At 48.0% G+C, this 16,700-nt stretch overlaps 2 protein-coding genes across 2 annotated transcripts, besides 7 other annotated features; one reads left to right on the top strand and one right to left on the bottom strand.

Moving 5' to 3' along the window:
• Positions 1-2,337: 2,337 nt before the first annotated feature.
• Positions 2,338-3,993, top strand: EKO05_0001795 (uncharacterized protein; the record flags this gene model as incomplete). Its single annotated transcript, XM_059635757.1, has 1 exon — positions 2,338-3,993. The coding sequence occupies one exon, from the start codon at positions 2,338-2,340 to the stop codon at positions 3,991-3,993; it is 1,656 nt and encodes a 551-aa protein (XP_059491740.1).
• Positions 3,994-7,011: 3,018 nt separating this feature from the next.
• Positions 7,012-7,638: a mobile genetic element.
• Positions 7,616-7,703: a dispersed repeat.
• Positions 7,639-9,513: a mobile genetic element.
• Positions 8,367-8,533: a mobile genetic element.
• Positions 8,370-8,536: a mobile genetic element.
• Positions 9,504-10,000: a mobile genetic element.
• Positions 9,984-10,011: a tandem repeat.
• A 2,162-nt stretch (positions 10,012-12,173) lies between these two features.
• EKO05_0001794 (uncharacterized protein) lies at positions 12,174-12,848 on the bottom strand (the record flags this gene model as incomplete). Its single annotated transcript, XM_038946783.1, has 1 exon — positions 12,174-12,848. The coding sequence occupies one exon, from the start codon at positions 12,846-12,848 to the stop codon at positions 12,174-12,176; it is 675 nt and encodes a 224-aa protein (XP_038795262.1).
• Between the last annotated feature and the right edge of the window lie 3,852 nt (positions 12,849-16,700).

Here is a 16,700-nt window from a genome sequence, read left to right as displayed (position 1 = left end):
CTGCCGCGCTGGGATGGGCAAATGAGATGAAAATAGAGGTGACGCCGCTCATTCTACCAGAAAGTGATATCGTTTCGCGTAGGAGGGCTAGCCGGGATGCTTTGGGGAGATTCCCGAAAAGCATGTTTGCGTCGCATATGAGCGCTTGCTTGTACAACGCAGAATAAAGTGGCGCTCGATACATCTGCAAGAAGAGCCCTTTCGAAGTAAATGTAGCCTTGATGCAGCAACAAGGGATGTGCATTAGTGATTGGCTAGAGATTGTACAGTCGATCGCAAAGTGGAGAGCTTTTGTAGTACAGAAGTTAGCGAGCTGCAAAAACACATTTCAGGCGAAAGCAGACCAGAGCCCAACAATTTCCTCGCTACTGCTGTCGGCCTTCTTACCTAGCTCCATCCATTGCAGTGAATCTAGAGATCACCCAGCTGCAGCGACTGTTGAGAGACACCTGAGTGTTGTTGGGTACCGTGACCGCCAGACAAGCGGCTCTGAGTCGTGTCGAAAGCTGACGCACAAATGTGAAAAGCCGTCTCGTGTCACGCACATCACTATAGCCTCATCATTCACTTAAACTAGCTGACTGCAGCTTCGACAACTGAGCCGGAGCAGCAGAGATACTATTCGAGATGCAGTTTGTACCAAATGATATCGCTGTAAGGATCGTATGGGGAGTTGATTTCCAGTTCCTGCCGGTGAGGGTCAACCATGCCCTCAAAAATCATGGAATCGACCTGTCTCTTCGTAGGTGACTGGTGAGGTGGTCTTCGTTGACTGGAAGGTCGATGTGGCGTGGAGGGGCGGCGCCTGCCGGTGCCGTATATCCCAGAAGCGCTTAATCAGTGACGTACTAAGACATCATCGCCTTTTATCGTCAACACGTCCAGTCATCTCATGTTATCTATCGGAATTGCAGCGACACAGCGGTCAGATTCTTCGTTGTCTTTTTACTCTAAGCGAGACGCTCAAGAGATGTCCCATTCTGAGACCTGGCGTTGCCTGACCGCCCGTTAGTCTGCCATACAGTCCGTTCTACGTAGCATGATAAACTGCACGATGCAATCTACTCGCCCCTAACCCAAGGCGAGTAGTTTCGAGAGAGATTCGCTGGGTATGGTGACGCTCGAGTAGTGAATCGACTATCCAAATCATCAGTTGAACTGAAGGCTTGAATTCCTGGAAAAGAGAACAAACAGTCTGGTCGCTCCCAACCTCTCCAGCATCTCAATACACGCTGCTCTGAATTCAACATCCTGCGATGACACATACTTGTCAAAGGTGCCGCTAATCATCTACCCTACTCTTTCTATGTCACAGTCCCTCCATCCTCAGCACACATACGTCAATATGCAACCACTAAGTCTCTGTGTTTACGACAGGCACTCCAACTACTGGTTGTGTTTTCAAGGGCTGTTGTACGATCTGAGCCTGTCTGTCCCTATAAATCGTTGATGGAGTCCTACCACCTTCTTCCTACTCAGCCGTATGAGGCTAAGACGGCGGTCAGCGAAGCCATCGGAGCTTCAGATAGTACGACTACCTTGTCATCAAATAGTCCTCGACACTGAAGCAGCCAGCAGAGTCTCTTCCGGCGCACCAGCTGCGTGGATGATCTGTGCACTGGCAGCTTATAGCATCGTCTTCCTCTACATGTCGACCTACGCCTTCCCCGCCGCAATGACCGAAGCACTGCGCTGCGTTAGTGCTCTTGCACGGGTACCTTGGCGATCTAAAGGGCTCAATGTGCGGACATGACACGGATTGCGGGCCATGGAAGGGGCAAAAGCCAGGCGAGGCTTTGTTGCAGCATATGGAGGCCTTGAACGCGGTCGAAAGGTTTATTGAAGACGTTGTTCGAGAGAGCAAAAGAGTGAAGCAGAAAAGACATGCGAGTCTCTCCGTTGTGTGGGATAGGCCGGCGTGCAGTCCCGACCTGTGTGACATCGACCCCGCTCCGCCGGCCTCATGCTGGTACTACCCTGGCTTATCATCTTTCACTCGTACTATTATGGCGGCTCGGCTTGGCTTGGTAAACTCTGCGCCGCCACTTTTCCGTGGCTCTACGCCATCATGTTTGAGCATTTCGACGGCTGTTTGGAAGCCAATCTCAAGCTAGTACTGGCATACCTGTCCGGAAACAACTGATCGAATGTGAAGCTACAGTAACGTAGGACAATCTACGGTTGCAACACGTGAACCGATCACTTTCATCATTGGAATGGAGTTCACCATTTGCAACCAGAAACATTCCACGCAGTGGGATGACCCATTCCATCGCCACTCAGCTATGATCGTACTCTGCTTTCGTATCTCTGCTGGCAACAACACACGTCTCCTTGATGCGTTCAGCTCCTCTAACAGCTGCCCGCTTTCAGTTCTTTGAACCTGCTGCAAGCATTCTCAACACTTCTGGTGTGGCAACGGGATCTACAAATGGCCACAACTCCCCAGTTCATCAGCGTTTAATATCAACCACGCCAAACGAAACCACCTTCTCCAGGTCAAGAATGAACTCCCCGCAAGAGGAATGGGTGCCGGTAACGCAAAAGGATGCGACTGGTCTCATTCGACTCCAAATGAATGGCTCCTCAAGGCGACTCAACCAGATCGACCAGATCAGGGCAAAGGGTGTGGGAGACCATATCTCGCTACCTCAGCTGGTAGTGTGTGGTGACCAGTCCGCAGGTAAAAGTTCGGTCCTTGAGGGCATCACTGGAGTGCCGTTCCCGCGACAGGATGGAGTCTGTACGAGATTTGCCACCGAGATCATCCTTCGTCATTGCCCCAACAGGAACGAGATTGTTGCTAAGATACTTCCCGCCGCCTCCCGGTCCGAAGAAGAAAGATTTCGGATGACTTCATTCGAAAGACAACTTACAGGTTTTGACGATCTGCCTCAAGTCATTAAAGAAGCCTCGGCGCTCATGGGGATCAGAGACTGCACAGATCCAAAGCTAGACTCTCCAGCGTTCACCGCCGATGTACTTCGACTAGAGGTCATTGGAGATACAGGTCTTCATCTCACAGTGGTCGACCTTCCTGGTCTCATCTCTGTATCGGAAAACATTGAAGACATGCGCACCGTTGAGTGTCTGGTGGACGGTTATCTGGAGAGCTCAAGAACAATCATCTTGGCTGTCGTACCAGCCTCCAATGATATCGACACTCAAGGCATTATCCAGAGGGCACGAAAATTTGATAAGAACGGGGTACGCACAGTTGGCATCATAACAAAGCCAGATCTCATCAACAAAGGCACCGAATCGCGAGTCGCGAGCTTAGCCAAAAACTCGGATCGTGTGAAGCTGAAGCTTGGCTTCTTCCTCCTTAAGAATCCATCACCTTTGGAGATTAGCAATGGCCTGCTTTGGGAGGAAAGGCAGCAGCAGGAAACACAATTCTTCAGTAGTAGCCCGTGGAAGGAACAGAATCTGGACAAAACAAGAGTCGGAATTGACAACCTACGGAGCTTTCTCCAGCAACTCCTTGATAACCACATCGAACAAGAGCTACCCAAGGTCCGTAAGGAGATAGAATCACTACTCCGGACCACCGAACATGAGCTGGCTCACATAGGACCGGAGAGATCATCAGTCAGCCAGATTCGCATGTTTCTCACCCAAACCAGCATGGAATTCTTCAATCTTACAAAAGCTGCCATTGACGGAAATTATGGTGGTCGAGATTCTGTCTTTTTCACTAGAACGACCAAACCGGACACTCGATTGAGAGCCAGGATCCACATGGTCAACGAGCAATTTGCCGCCTGCATGAGAACGAAAGCTGCCAAGAGGCGACTCAAGGATGGCGTCCAAGAAGACAGCGAATCAAGTCAATCTGGAATCTCAGAAGAGTCTGAGGGTGATGCACCAAAGCAACAAATCAGTGTATCGAAAAAAAACTTGATGAAATGGGTCAAGAAGGTTTGTAGATGCCTGACCGGGTGTTGCTTTACTAAAACAGCAGCAGATATATCTCAACAGCCGCGGCCGTGAGCTTCCTGGGACCTACAACCACATGGTCTTGTCAGAGCTGTTTCATGAGCAAAGCAGCAGATGGGGTGATATTTCTAGAGACCATCTGCTGACAGTGTCTTCCATGGTGGATAAGTTTGTCCGCGCAGCGCTAGATCATATCATCGTCGATGATCAGGTCCGCAGCAATGTCAAGCGCTTGGTTCAGAAGTCTCTCGATGTCAGTCTTGAGAAAGCGCGCAACGAGTTGCGTAACATACTCTCGGACGAAAAAGCTCACCCAATTACGTACAACCATTACTACACCAATAATATCCAAAACGCCCGCGCGGACGCTGCAAAGAAGGGCCTGCAAGCTTCGATGGACCATGCAATTGCCAACGATTGGAACGGAAAGCTGCACGTCAGTAATACAACCGTTGACATGAACAAGCTCTGCTCTTCCTTGAAGAATAGAATCGTCGTGGACATGACCGAGCAAGCCTGCGAAGAATCCCTGGAAGCTCTAAACGCATATTACAAGGTAAAAAATACTACTAGTGTATCTCATTAACGTTTCAGGCTGACCTTACCAGGTGGCAATGAAAACATTTGTCGACAATGTGTGTCGTCAGGTCATCGAGCGCCATCTCATTAATGGCTTAGTGACAGCCTTTGATCCTGTCCGCGTTGGCGAACTGCCCGATGACGAGCTCTTTCAAATCGCAGCCGAGTCTCACCACGTGCATGCTCGCCGCAGCGACTTACAGGCGCTGAAGATCGCATTCGAAGAAAGCATTCAAGAGCTTAGGGACTGAGTGCGGGCATACCAATAGGTACTAAACACTGGAAGTGCAAGGGATAAAGTCGTTGTGACATGTAATAATATATCATCTTCTCTTACCTATGTCCCTGCTCCCTATCCTCGACATTCCAGCTTGCCCAATACAATCCAAATAATCCTTCATACTAAGTACAGGCAGTGGATATTGCCGTGCTGAAGAGAACGTCTTTTGGTGCGGAAGTGCAGAGGAGTCGTAGGAATGTGCTTTTCACCCTTGTTCATCGAGACCTACTGGTTGAATAGAGAAGGCCGCAACCCGGCAGCAATTGATGAATATGATGCGGATGGGTGAATATACCCTTCACTGAATGTAGAGTTCGAGCGAATTCAGGAGTGACAGCAGGCTACGTTAGTGTTAGGACATGCACCGTGACGTTTCTTTTTCCGTTCCCTGCGCCACCAACGATGGGTAAGGGGCCCGATAACCACGCTTTCGCTGACAACCAATCACAAGCTTATCGTTCTCTCACCGGTAAGACTATCGGTCCGTCCCGACCTCGAAATAAGACCTAGCATCGTTAATCATTGATTTGAAATGGCGGGTAGTCGTGTGAACGGTGGACCAGGGAATATTGGCGCCATTTAGGAAAAGCTACAGCGGCTAAAGTTTTGGGGCTGCGGACTCCACATTTGATCGACAAGAGACCCAGTTGACGATCTCGAGCTAAGGGCGTGTGCATCTATACCAGAATCCTGGGACACGAACGTTGAGAAGGCGGGGCGAGTGAGCCTGCAGAATGTGACTTTCTCTCATTGGAGCAGATTGAGTATCACGACCGCGGCGAAGATTGCGATCCAGATGAGTGACGTAAATTTGACACGCGAGGCTTTTAGCCCCCTTCACTGTCCACGTTTACTGTCTTGCTATAACTTGCGTCCTACCTCAAGCTCGCTTTTTCTTCACTCGAAGAATTTCCTCAAAAAGACCTGTCTTCACAACGGCGGCATGTCTCTTCAGTCTAACGACACGCGGAACCTATTGGACGTTGTTAACAATCTCTAATTACACAGCATTAGTCGCTACATCAATCTGCCGCAGATAGTGGTATGCGGCGAACAATCTTTCGGCAAGAGCTCGGTTCTCGAAGCAGTTTCAGGAATCAAGTTTCGAGGCAAGGACAACCTATGTACTAGATCTGCAACCGAGTTGATCTTTCAGCGTGGCCCTGTGGCACCCATCAAGATCAGGATCGTTCCCAGCTTCTACGTAGAGCGCTCAGAAGATGATTTAAAGAAGCTGTTGAGTTTCCACGTCTCTATTTCTGCAGACAAACTTCAGCTCAGGAAATCGTTGAGTCTGCATCGAAGAGGTGGGCATCGACGAAACTAGTAAGCCATTTAGCTCAGACATCCTTCGCGTGGAGTTGTCAGGACCAGACAGCCACATCCTACCCTTGTTAATCTCCCTGGCTTGCTCCAAGCAAGTAGCCGCTCCCAATTGGAAGCAGACAGGAAACGGTTGAATCTCTTGTACTCTTATACATGAGAAGTCCTTGAAGCTTTGTCTCGCCGTCGTGTTTGCCAAAAATGATTTCGACAATCAACCAATTGCGAATCATTCGCGCCAAATTGATCCCGAAGGGACGCGTACGCTTAGATTGATTACGAAGCCAGCCACACTAGATAATGGCTCTAACAGCGAGAAGTTCTACGTTGAAATGGCGCAGAACAAAGACGTCAAACTCCGGTTTCGTTGAAACGTTCTTCGCAACAAGGATTACTCTACTAGGAACTCGTCTGCGGAGGAACGCAGCAAAATCAAAAGCCAGTTTTTTCCTTCAGGAGTCTGATGACTACTGCCATCTTCTTAAATAGAGTTCACAGCTTGAAATTGTGGCATCTTAAAGACTACGCCTACGGTTCTTCTTTAGATTAAGGACGGCATCCATGATTACACAAAGAGATTGGGCGAACTAGAGACTTCAAAAGCGACAGCGCAAGAACAGCGACGATACCTTTTGCAAGTCAGCCAGAATTGCAACACCCTCGTCAGGGCTGCCATCGTGCATTAGATCGAGCTTAGGACAATGCAATGCCGACAGTAGCAGACGAGCATAAGTATGAAGAAACCACTCCCCCTCCATCAAGTTGGCCGGCAGCACCAGAAGACGCTCTGCCTGTGGAAGAGCCTTGATTTGCGCCTGTACCAGATCCTCGTATTCCTGCACCTGTTTCCAAATGGAATTTCACCCCTCCAGTCACCGTATGCAGTAACAATAAAAAGCAGATGCAACAAAAAGTAGGAAGTAATATACTAGCTATCTACACAGACGCTTCCTCTGTAGAGAAAGGCCTAGGTATAGGAGTAGGAATCACAGTCCTAGACTACAAACAACAGCCTAAGGAAATCTACGCTACAAACTATAATATTAGCAAAGACTAAATTGTATACAATAGAGAACTAGAAGGCATAATAAGAGGCTTTAAAATTGCAGCTACTATAGCTACTGCAACACAGGACATCTAAGTCTTTGCAGATAACTAGGCAGTAATCCTAAGACTAAAAACTCCTTTAAATAAGCCTAGACAGGCTTAGCAAATACGCTGTGTAAAGGCAGCTAAAACTATTAAAGATAAAGGAGCCACAATTAGCCTTAAATAGACCCCTGGCCACTAAGACATTGCAGGAAACAAGAAAGCAGACTTTCTAGCAAAAGAAGTAATAAAAAAGAGGCCTACCTCTAACTTAACAAGCATTGCTATAACTAGAATTTAAGTTAAAGCTATTATAATAGAAGAGTAGGAACATAAACTAGACACCTACACAGCTAAAGTAATTCTATAGAGAACAGACACCTATGCAATAAAATACTAGCTAGGACTAATAAACAAGATAAAACTACTAACGTACTCCACAGGTGAGCGGATCAAACGGGTGAGCGGATCACTCTGCCAAGACCACACCAAACCTCCACCTTACCACGCAATGCCTCAACAACAACATTAATCTACGCCCTTAAGAGAAGCTGCAATACAGCTTGCGCTCTAGGCAATTAAATAAGACGTAATGCTTACTGTGTAACGCGCTGCAGCTATATATAACGCGCCTTACAGCACACTACACGCTTAATATACAGGACAACCTGCACAAGCTGATTATACGCCAGTTTAACAGATTATAGACCAGACTAAGGAGGACGTGATTGCTAAGTATATCCTTAAGCTAGATGCACAAGGATTTGCCTCTTAGCTGGCTGCTGTAGCTGATATAGCTAATTCTTTGCGTGCTAAGCGCAATATAGGCCATGTTAGCATAAACTAGCCTAACACCTTTATTAAGCGCCGCCCTAACCTTAAAGTAAGGTTTAATTGTAAGTACGACTACAAGAGAGCCCTCTGTAAGGATCTAGAGATTATTAGGGGCTGGTTTAGGCTTGTAGCAAATGTCAAAGCTAAGTATAGCATCTAGGACAATAACACGTACAACTTTAATAAGACAGGCTTTATAATAGGCCAGATATTGACAGGAGCAGTTGTTACAGGCTTAGAGCGTTAAGGACAGCTAAAGGCAGTGTATTAGGGCAATTAAGAGTAGACAACAGTTATACAGGGCATCAATGGCACAGGGTAGGCTATTCCACCCTTCATTATCTTTAAAGGCTGCAACCACCTCTCTGCCTGGTACAAAGAGGACAATCTGCCCTATGACTGGGTTATTAGAGTCTCTAAGAACAGATGGACTACTAACAAGCTTAGTCTAGACTGGTTAAAGCACTTTAATGCCTATACAAAGACGCGCACCTAAGGAGTGCACTAGCTGCTCCTTATTAACAGCCACAAGAGCCACAACTCCCTCAACTTCTAACAATACTGCAAGGAAGCAAAGATTGTTACACTATGTATGCCTCTACACTTATCTTACCTCTTACAACTACTAAATGTAGGTTGTTTTGCCCCTCTAAAGAAGGTATATAGGCACTAAGCTAAGAATCTTATACATAACTACATTACTTATATTACTAAAACTAAGTTCCTACTATACTTTATAGACGCCTATAAGGAGACATTTACTTCTAGCAATATCTAAGGAGGCTTCTAAGGCGCTGGAATAGTCCCCCTTGACCTAGAACGGGTCATAATAGGTCTTGATGTCCGCCTACGTACCCCACCGCTACCTACTGTAGAAGATGAGCCCTAGCAGTCCTAAACCCTAAGCACTACCCTGCAATTAGGGTCGCAATTAACGCTAGTTTAAGAGAGGATTTAAAGGCATGCAAGCAGCTTACTAACTTTAATAGTTAAGGCCTTTAAAAAGCTTGCTAAAGGCGCAGCTATAGTAGCGCATAAGCTAGTGTTAGCTTAAAGGGAGATTACTAGGCTTTAAGCAGCAAATAAGGCTGCTATGCGACGTAAATCGCATAAAAGAAAGCAATTATAGCAGAAGGGAGTCCTAACAGCTAAGGAAGGCCTTTAATTAACTACTCTAACTAAGTTTGGGGCGCATAGTAATAGTAAGAAGGTAAAGAAGCGAGTGCGCGCTAAAGGAGGGGAAGTAACCTAAAGACGCTGTATAAAGTGCTACAACGTTAGACATAACTTGCGTACATGTAAGAAGGCTGTAGAAGATGTTTCTAAATAATATTATGTACTGCACTACTGTATATAAGGCTAAAGTGGGCTAATGCGAGCTATAATAGGGTAGAAATTTGGTGTGGTCTTGGCAGAGTGATCCGCTCACCTGTTTGATCCGCTCACCCGTGGAGTACGTTAAAAAATACTAAGAGAGAGATAGCTAGTGCCTATTACTAACTAAAACTAGGATATAGATATAACAAAGCATACCTACATAATATATAGAAGGTAGATAATAATAATTATATCTACAGCTACGTATAAATAACATAACACCTTCTACTTAGCTATAGAGAATACAGAAATATAAGGAAAATAATCTAAGACAGCCTATAAGGACAAAGGCTTATAATAAGACTACTACTACACACAACCTAAGGAATTCTAGCTATTCTAGCTTTTATTTTAAAAATAAGAGTAGGTATATATAAGTAGTACCTATAATAAACAACAGACACCTAAAATCCTTTGTTTACTTCTTAGAGTATAGGCTCTTACTATAGGACTTTAAACACACATTTACTATCCCCTTTTACAAACACACTCCTTAAATTACTAGAGTAGCTTAACTGCTCTTGTCATATATAGTCTTAGACTCACACAGGACGTTAAACTTATTAATTAATCAATCAATCAACAATAAAAAGCAGAAGGCCTCTCGCGCTTATTTCAACTTTGATTGATTTATCACTCATCTCTAAAGCCGGCAAGCTATTGATTAACACAGCCTCTTTTTTTCTCATCACAGCTGAGGATTGCGCAGAGTGCGTGAGTTGCAACCGAATGGGTGGAATACGAGCTTTCAAGCCTTTGAAAAAATGTCATTCCATTTCTCGCCGTTGGTTCTACATCCGAATACACCCGTTCAACACCCACCAGCCAGTAATCACACTCTACAGGCGCGTGGTGTCTTTGCCTTCTCTTCAGCTCTCTCGGTACGTTGTGCGCCAATCTTATCCATCTACTTTCTCAATGTAGCCGCGCAAATTGTAAACTTAGTCTCCACGCGGCTTCTTTGTGTTCCGATTCATGTTGGAAATTTTTGGTACCGTACTGTGCCGCCGCACTACTCAGAGAGAGTGCCGATGAACCACTGCTTCTAGCAACAGCTGCATGAAGAAGAGCGACTGGAAGGAGGCTGAGATTAGTAGGATATCTACGGATACAAGCTGTTAAATGTAAGAGAATTATATCAAATAGGATTGATAAGATGGAAGACAATGTAGTGGTGTTTCTTACGTATTTAACGTTCTAATACAACCCTTAAGGTAATAACTTCTTAGAAGCTCGTAATGTTTTTACATGTAAAAAAACAACACTCGAAGCCAACACCTCCAACGTCGAGATCGACTCTGCGGTCTACTGCGCCGAGCTCGAGCAACTTAACAACAGCAAGGTTAACATCAGTAAGAAGAGACAGCTAGTATTGTCTAGCTTAGAAACACAGCAGCTCACACTGAGTACTGTATTATTGTGCTCAAGCACACGCTTGCAGTCTGAACTAACTCTATCTTATTAACAACATCTCCGCAAAGACAGCCAGCCTGCGCTGTAACTGCCTCTTCTGAATCGAGTTTCTAAGAAGAGCCTTTGCGAATATACGTAACACACAGACCTAGATCAAACAAGCGTCACTCTTAGGATAACTTTAGCAGCATTATGAAAGGGCGTCTTGTCGCTTACTGTGCTTAAGCAATATAGTGTAGTTATCAACAATAGTATAGCTAATCCGCCCATCATCCAGCAATCCATCTAAGAAGTTATTAAGAAAGAAAGCGAGCACGAAACGATAAGAGCTCTGCAACTCTACAAGACGCAACCCATAGCATCTGTTAGGCGTAAGACATCAATTATTACGCTTATTAATAAGTAGCTTATATTTTGCGACGAGACCTATCATCTAGATAGGGATGTAGTACTAGCTTATAGTTGTCTAAGTGATCTGGACTCAACAGCACCTAAGACACTCCAGCTAGGTATTAGAATAGGTAAGGACAAGCGACACAATTAACGACTTCCTCCGCCCTTGCTGTAGGGATTCCTTAAGAATGAATGTGTAGTCTACCAGATTTATAATGTTTGAAATGCCTCCTATCCACCTCGATCCACAAGAATTGACCGAGCTGTCTGCTTGTACACTCCAACCACCACTTCGTACAAGAGATCTAAGTAGTCCACGCTGATACAACCTCCGAAAATGAATTATTCGTGGTTTCGTTCCACATGCATCTCGGTCCTGATGGAGTAGTGGAATGCCGCTGCCTTTCCTGATGGTCATTGGTGCGTTGGAGATATCTCCACCAACTGCGACCGCATCTTACAATACCACCAGCTGCTGCCTTGGTATTGGCTTAGTTCCAAGTTGGAAAAAAGACCGTGCCTTTACCTCCAGCCTCTGTTTGCTCACCACACCGTGCTGAGTACATAGAGTCCAAGACGAAGGTGACACGCATCAAAGCCCAGCGTGCTGGGTTCAAGGAGCTTCTTGGAGACGTGTTAGAATACGAGATCGATTATGATGAAGAGGTGGAGTAGACACGGCGGAAATGCATGGCTTGAGGCTGAAGCGGGGGGTTGTGTGAGTACGTTCTTTTACGTCATTGACCTCGCTAAGCACGCCATGCAACAGTTCGAGAGATTCTCCCCAATGGCAGGAAGGCCCATACGCGAGAACGCCAAAGGCAAAGGCTCTGAATTCCTGAACGAGAGAAGGCGGCCCCTGTATCCCAAAGAGGCGCTCTCTGGTCTTTGTCGGTGGGCAAAGGACATTAGGATGACATGCAGTCGAAACAAGCAACAGTCGAGGCTACACGACCTCTTCCGACAGATCAAACATGACGGGCCTCGTCTCCTTGAAGACGCTCTCCTCATCCAGCCTGTCGAAATAAGCGCCCAACGCCGGGTACTGCAGCCGCCAGCCATCTCGCAGCCCCACAAAATCAACCCCACCGACCGCACAGACAATCGCTATATCCGCAATCGTTAGCTCCGGCCCTAGCACGTACTCAGCGTTGCCCAGCGCCAGCGCGTCCTCGACGTAGCGGTTAAAGGCGCGCATCGCGCCATCAATCTTCCGCGCCTGCCGCGCAATCCACAGCGCGCTCTGCCTCTCCACGGGCCTCCTGACCTCCCACCCGTTCAGCACCAGCGCATCCAAGCAGCCCACGCCCAGCGCAACGATCTGCTTCGCCGCGAGATCGCCGTCCAGATCGCCCGGCAGCAGCCGCGGGCCGCGCTGCGCGTACTTTTCCACAATGTAGGTTTGGATGTGCGCGCTTTCGTAGACGGGGGCGCGCGCGTCCGGGAAGAGCAGGATCGGCAGCTTCTCGAGCGGGTTGTGGTGCGGGGTTTGCGTGCTGCTGTGCCAGGGGATCTCGTTGGTGAGGGTGAAGGGGATTTTTTTCAGGGCTAGCGCTATGCGCGGCATGCGCGCAAAGGCGGAGGGCGTTGCGGAGATGAGGGTGAGTGGTTCTTCAGACATGATTGATTGCCTGTTCTGCACGTGGCAGGACGTTGTCGACGTTGGTAACCGGGGAGATGGTGCATGGTGGTGCAGTGGACCTGCTTTATGTCGTTCTTGCTGCTGTCACGCGTGAAGTGTTCAGCCGGTTGGTGCAGTGTGCAGGGCAAGGATACTCACAATGCGTTTCCCTGCAGTGCCGCATACCGCCACTGAGCGAATCGGCTTGCGCGATGAGCAAAGTGCGATCTGGACGTGTGGACATGCAGACCTAGGGGCGCCCTAGCAGAGCTGCAAGCCACATGCTGCATGGGGTTTAGTGCGACCATTCTGACTCGGCATGTCAACCGCGCCTCCTAGACGAGATCCAGCCGCGTCCTAGAGTACAACGCTTCTACTCCTGGCTCTGCTGACCCTGTGAGGACTGCCTTGACTACACCTCTCGCTAGGCCTGGTTACGCCGAGTGTTTTGAACTGTGCTAGTCTGGATGATATCAGATGCGGCGTACATCTTCTGGCCCACGTGAACCAGTACCGCACTTCGATGTGATATGGTTGGGAAATGCGTCATCATAGACTAGTGTCCTGCACCGACTCCGCGGTATCTTGCGCACCCCCCTCCATTACCAGGCCCAGCTTCAGACAGGGGCAGGCTTCCTTCTCGTACCGACTAACGTACTGGAGCGAAGCCTGACTCGGAGGCTCAAAAGTGGACTGACAGACTCAGACCTTTGGTGGTCCGCTACCCGGTCCTTTGGGCATAGCCAGCTCTTGGTAGTGGTGCAGTCGCTTGGACGGTTGGAATCCACCGTGCTTGGCCAGGGAGGCACTGCCAACGTCGAGTCGTGTCTGGAGAGGGGTTTGAAAGCTGTCGTCAGTGGGGCTGCTTGTCGCGCGACTTCAAGAGATACTTGCATTGACGAGTCATGCTCGCGGTGCGTCACTGATCGGTTCATTCGGAATCGTAAGCTCTGGCTCGATGGGCCTATTTCCCTGTGCAGGACTCGCTTAAGTCAGGCTTCAGACTTGCGAGTCGATGCGTGGTGGTCTGATGAAGAATAGCACATTCAAAGTCTATTTTCAGTTGAATTGTCCTGTCGCCCGTCTGTCATTCGTCGGGCGAACATGTTCTGAACGTACCCAATTCATCGCTTCTCCTGTGTCCTCATGTCATGTAACAAAGTACAGAAGACATCAAATCAATGATGCTGTCCAGATGAGATCTCGTTTGAGCACGCAGGCAAGTGATGAGAAAATTCGACGTAGGCCATCATAAACCTCATCAGCTGCCAACGAGTATAGAATCGCACGCGAGATATCAGCTCGACAAACACTCAAAACGGCTCCTTGCTGAAGAAGCACGTTTAGATCTATCGTGCCTGTGCTTTGCGATGCTGGTGAAAAGCAAGGATAAGAGCAAAAAGAAAAAACATACAACAGCGGGTATTCGCTAGTGGTCACCCACCTAACTACTAATCCGCCGGTACGTTGCTTAAATAGGGCTGAGCGAACGGGAAGCCTTGTTTTCAACGTCCTATGGTCGTATGTGGAAGTTAATGTGGATTTGGACAGATATCTTCTTGATAAAATTCTCGACAAAGACCAGAGCGGGTGCCAGTTGGCAGGGTGGAGGTGATCTTCGAGCTGGCGACAACCGCCATCTCTGAGCGACAGACTGACTCCGTCGTACCAGCGATAGCATGCCACAGCAGGTGAATATCCGGTTCGATGCGATGAGTGCTTACTTGTCTTGGTTGTAGTATTCTGTCCTAGCCTTTCCTCAAGTTGTCGTTCGAGGGTGGCGCATATGTACGGCGAGCTTGACTCCAGCTGAAGGCGTATCGTATCGAGTCAGCGTGATGGCAGGTTGGTAGACAGTGACAGCATGGAAGGGCAATGCATTCCTGACAGGTGGGAACAGAGATCGTTCATCGCGGACAGCTTTGGAGCCGTTCATCTGTATTCGAGACAACTGCGTTCCAGGTTCAACACAACCAGTGCGAGATCCATAAGGCTACGAGTGGGTTATATACATCTTAATTTGATAGACTACTTAGCTTAGCGTTTGAGAGTAAGCGTAGGCTTACCAACGTCATGTCGAGGGGTGAACTAAATATATGGCCTGCGGGCTGGTAATATCAACTGCGACTATTGATCTTAGCCATGTTCGTGCTTCGTACATGTTGTGTTTCCCTGCACAGTCACTGGTGTAGTCGACTGCGTCTGAGGTGATGTGGTTGCTGTCGCATTCTTCGGCACGTCATCTCAGAAGGGCACGTTTCTCATGGCAAAAGGGGCGACGCCCCGAAGATAGTGTCGTGACATCAACAGTGCCTCGGCGTCAGTAACGAAGTAGCGCGCAAAGCCATGCGTTAGGACTGACCCTGAACGGCATCATCGTTGATGGCCTGAGCGGGGTGGTGTTGTGGAGCTTACCTAGCGCCGAGGCGAGGCGGCCCTCCTAGCCGAGTCAACCGAAAGCGAGATCGCCCCATCTATTATTCCCAGCAAACCCAATAAACCAACCCTCAGTGCGGTTGAGCTCGAAAAGAAAGTGGCAGATCGCGCACTCCTTTGTCATCGCGCTGTCCTGCTTTCCTCGTATACACCAAGCTTTGATCTCCACTTCATCTAATAAATCAAAAGTCTGCTCGCTCATCAAGCTCTCTATGTTGATGAAGTTTGAGTCTCAAAGATCATGTCTCAAGTAGTCAATTCGATCAACTTTTGAACCAGCCACCCTTCCAGCGCAGATTCTCGCACGTGGCAACTTGCGAAGCCAAGGTACGCGGTGGTGGAGGGTTGATCTGGCACCGCAACAGAAGATGTCGTCATTACGCCCAACGACGTGTAAACAGCCACCATGAATCTTTGGAAGAACATCTCCAATTGCCTGGATAATATTTATGAGGACAGGCAACTGCCGCAGTCTTGAAAATGCATCACGGTTTCGTACAGAAGGTTGAACGAGACAAGCACGGTAACAGTGGTGTTAGATGGTATGAGCAACACCCAACCCGCACAGCAAGCAGGAAAACCTTGTAGGCGACACAACTATCGCAGTTTCAAAACCCTGGTTAAGACTGCACTCTAAGAAACTGCTATCTAACACTTGCCCATATCTACACACTGCCTGCATCTTAGCTTACCCTTGCGTAGACGTTCTCAGTACGCTAGTCTGCTATCCTGCATATCTTAGCTCCAACCTTATCACCAGCAAGACCACTAGATCCAAGCCAGCACAGTAATCTGCCCTTGCGTCCAGATCGTCAAAGTTTGGTAGCGGACTCTCGCTGCTTCAGGCTAAGGGATAGAGGAGTCGGGCCGTTCTTCAGACTTCATGGATGCTCGACTGCGCTTTGTGTACAGTGCTGATGCATCTAGCCTCTTACTGTGTAAGTCTTCGGCTGTGGCAGCAGCGTACGCAGCGGGCAGTAAGAGCCTCAATTCCCTGTGTCTGCGCTGTCATCACGAGGGTGTTAACGATCCTCGTGGCCACGGAAGTCTGCAGAAGCTAGTCAGAGCGTATAAGCAGGCAATAAGACGTAGGTGTTGCGTGGCTGTTGCGATTTTCGTCCAATCTTAGGTAGGGCGAAGTGTTTTTCTTGCTTCTATCTAACGCACCTGCAAGGATGGTACGGGGCGTAGCGTCGTGGTCCCTGATGTGATGCATCGAACAGGTAAGCAGTAAGAGGCAGACCGCGAAAGAAAAATCTGTGCTCTTAGGGGGAGGGTTCGGAGCTTTTTGCGTGGGTGATGGCTGAGGCGCTGGACAGCTTGACATATAAGTACTGATTCTGTGTCCTTGTTGTAGATAAAAACCAGTCTTTCCCTGAGTGCCAGAACACTCGAGTCTGGATCGTAACACATGCA

This window comes from Ascochyta rabiei, chromosome 3 (genome assembly GCF_004011695.2).
Source record: "Ascochyta rabiei chromosome 3, complete sequence".
In the NCBI taxonomy this organism is placed as follows: Eukaryota; Fungi; Ascomycota; class Dothideomycetes; order Pleosporales; family Didymellaceae; genus Ascochyta; species Ascochyta rabiei.
This window is presented reverse-complemented; position numbering and strand designations above follow the sequence as displayed.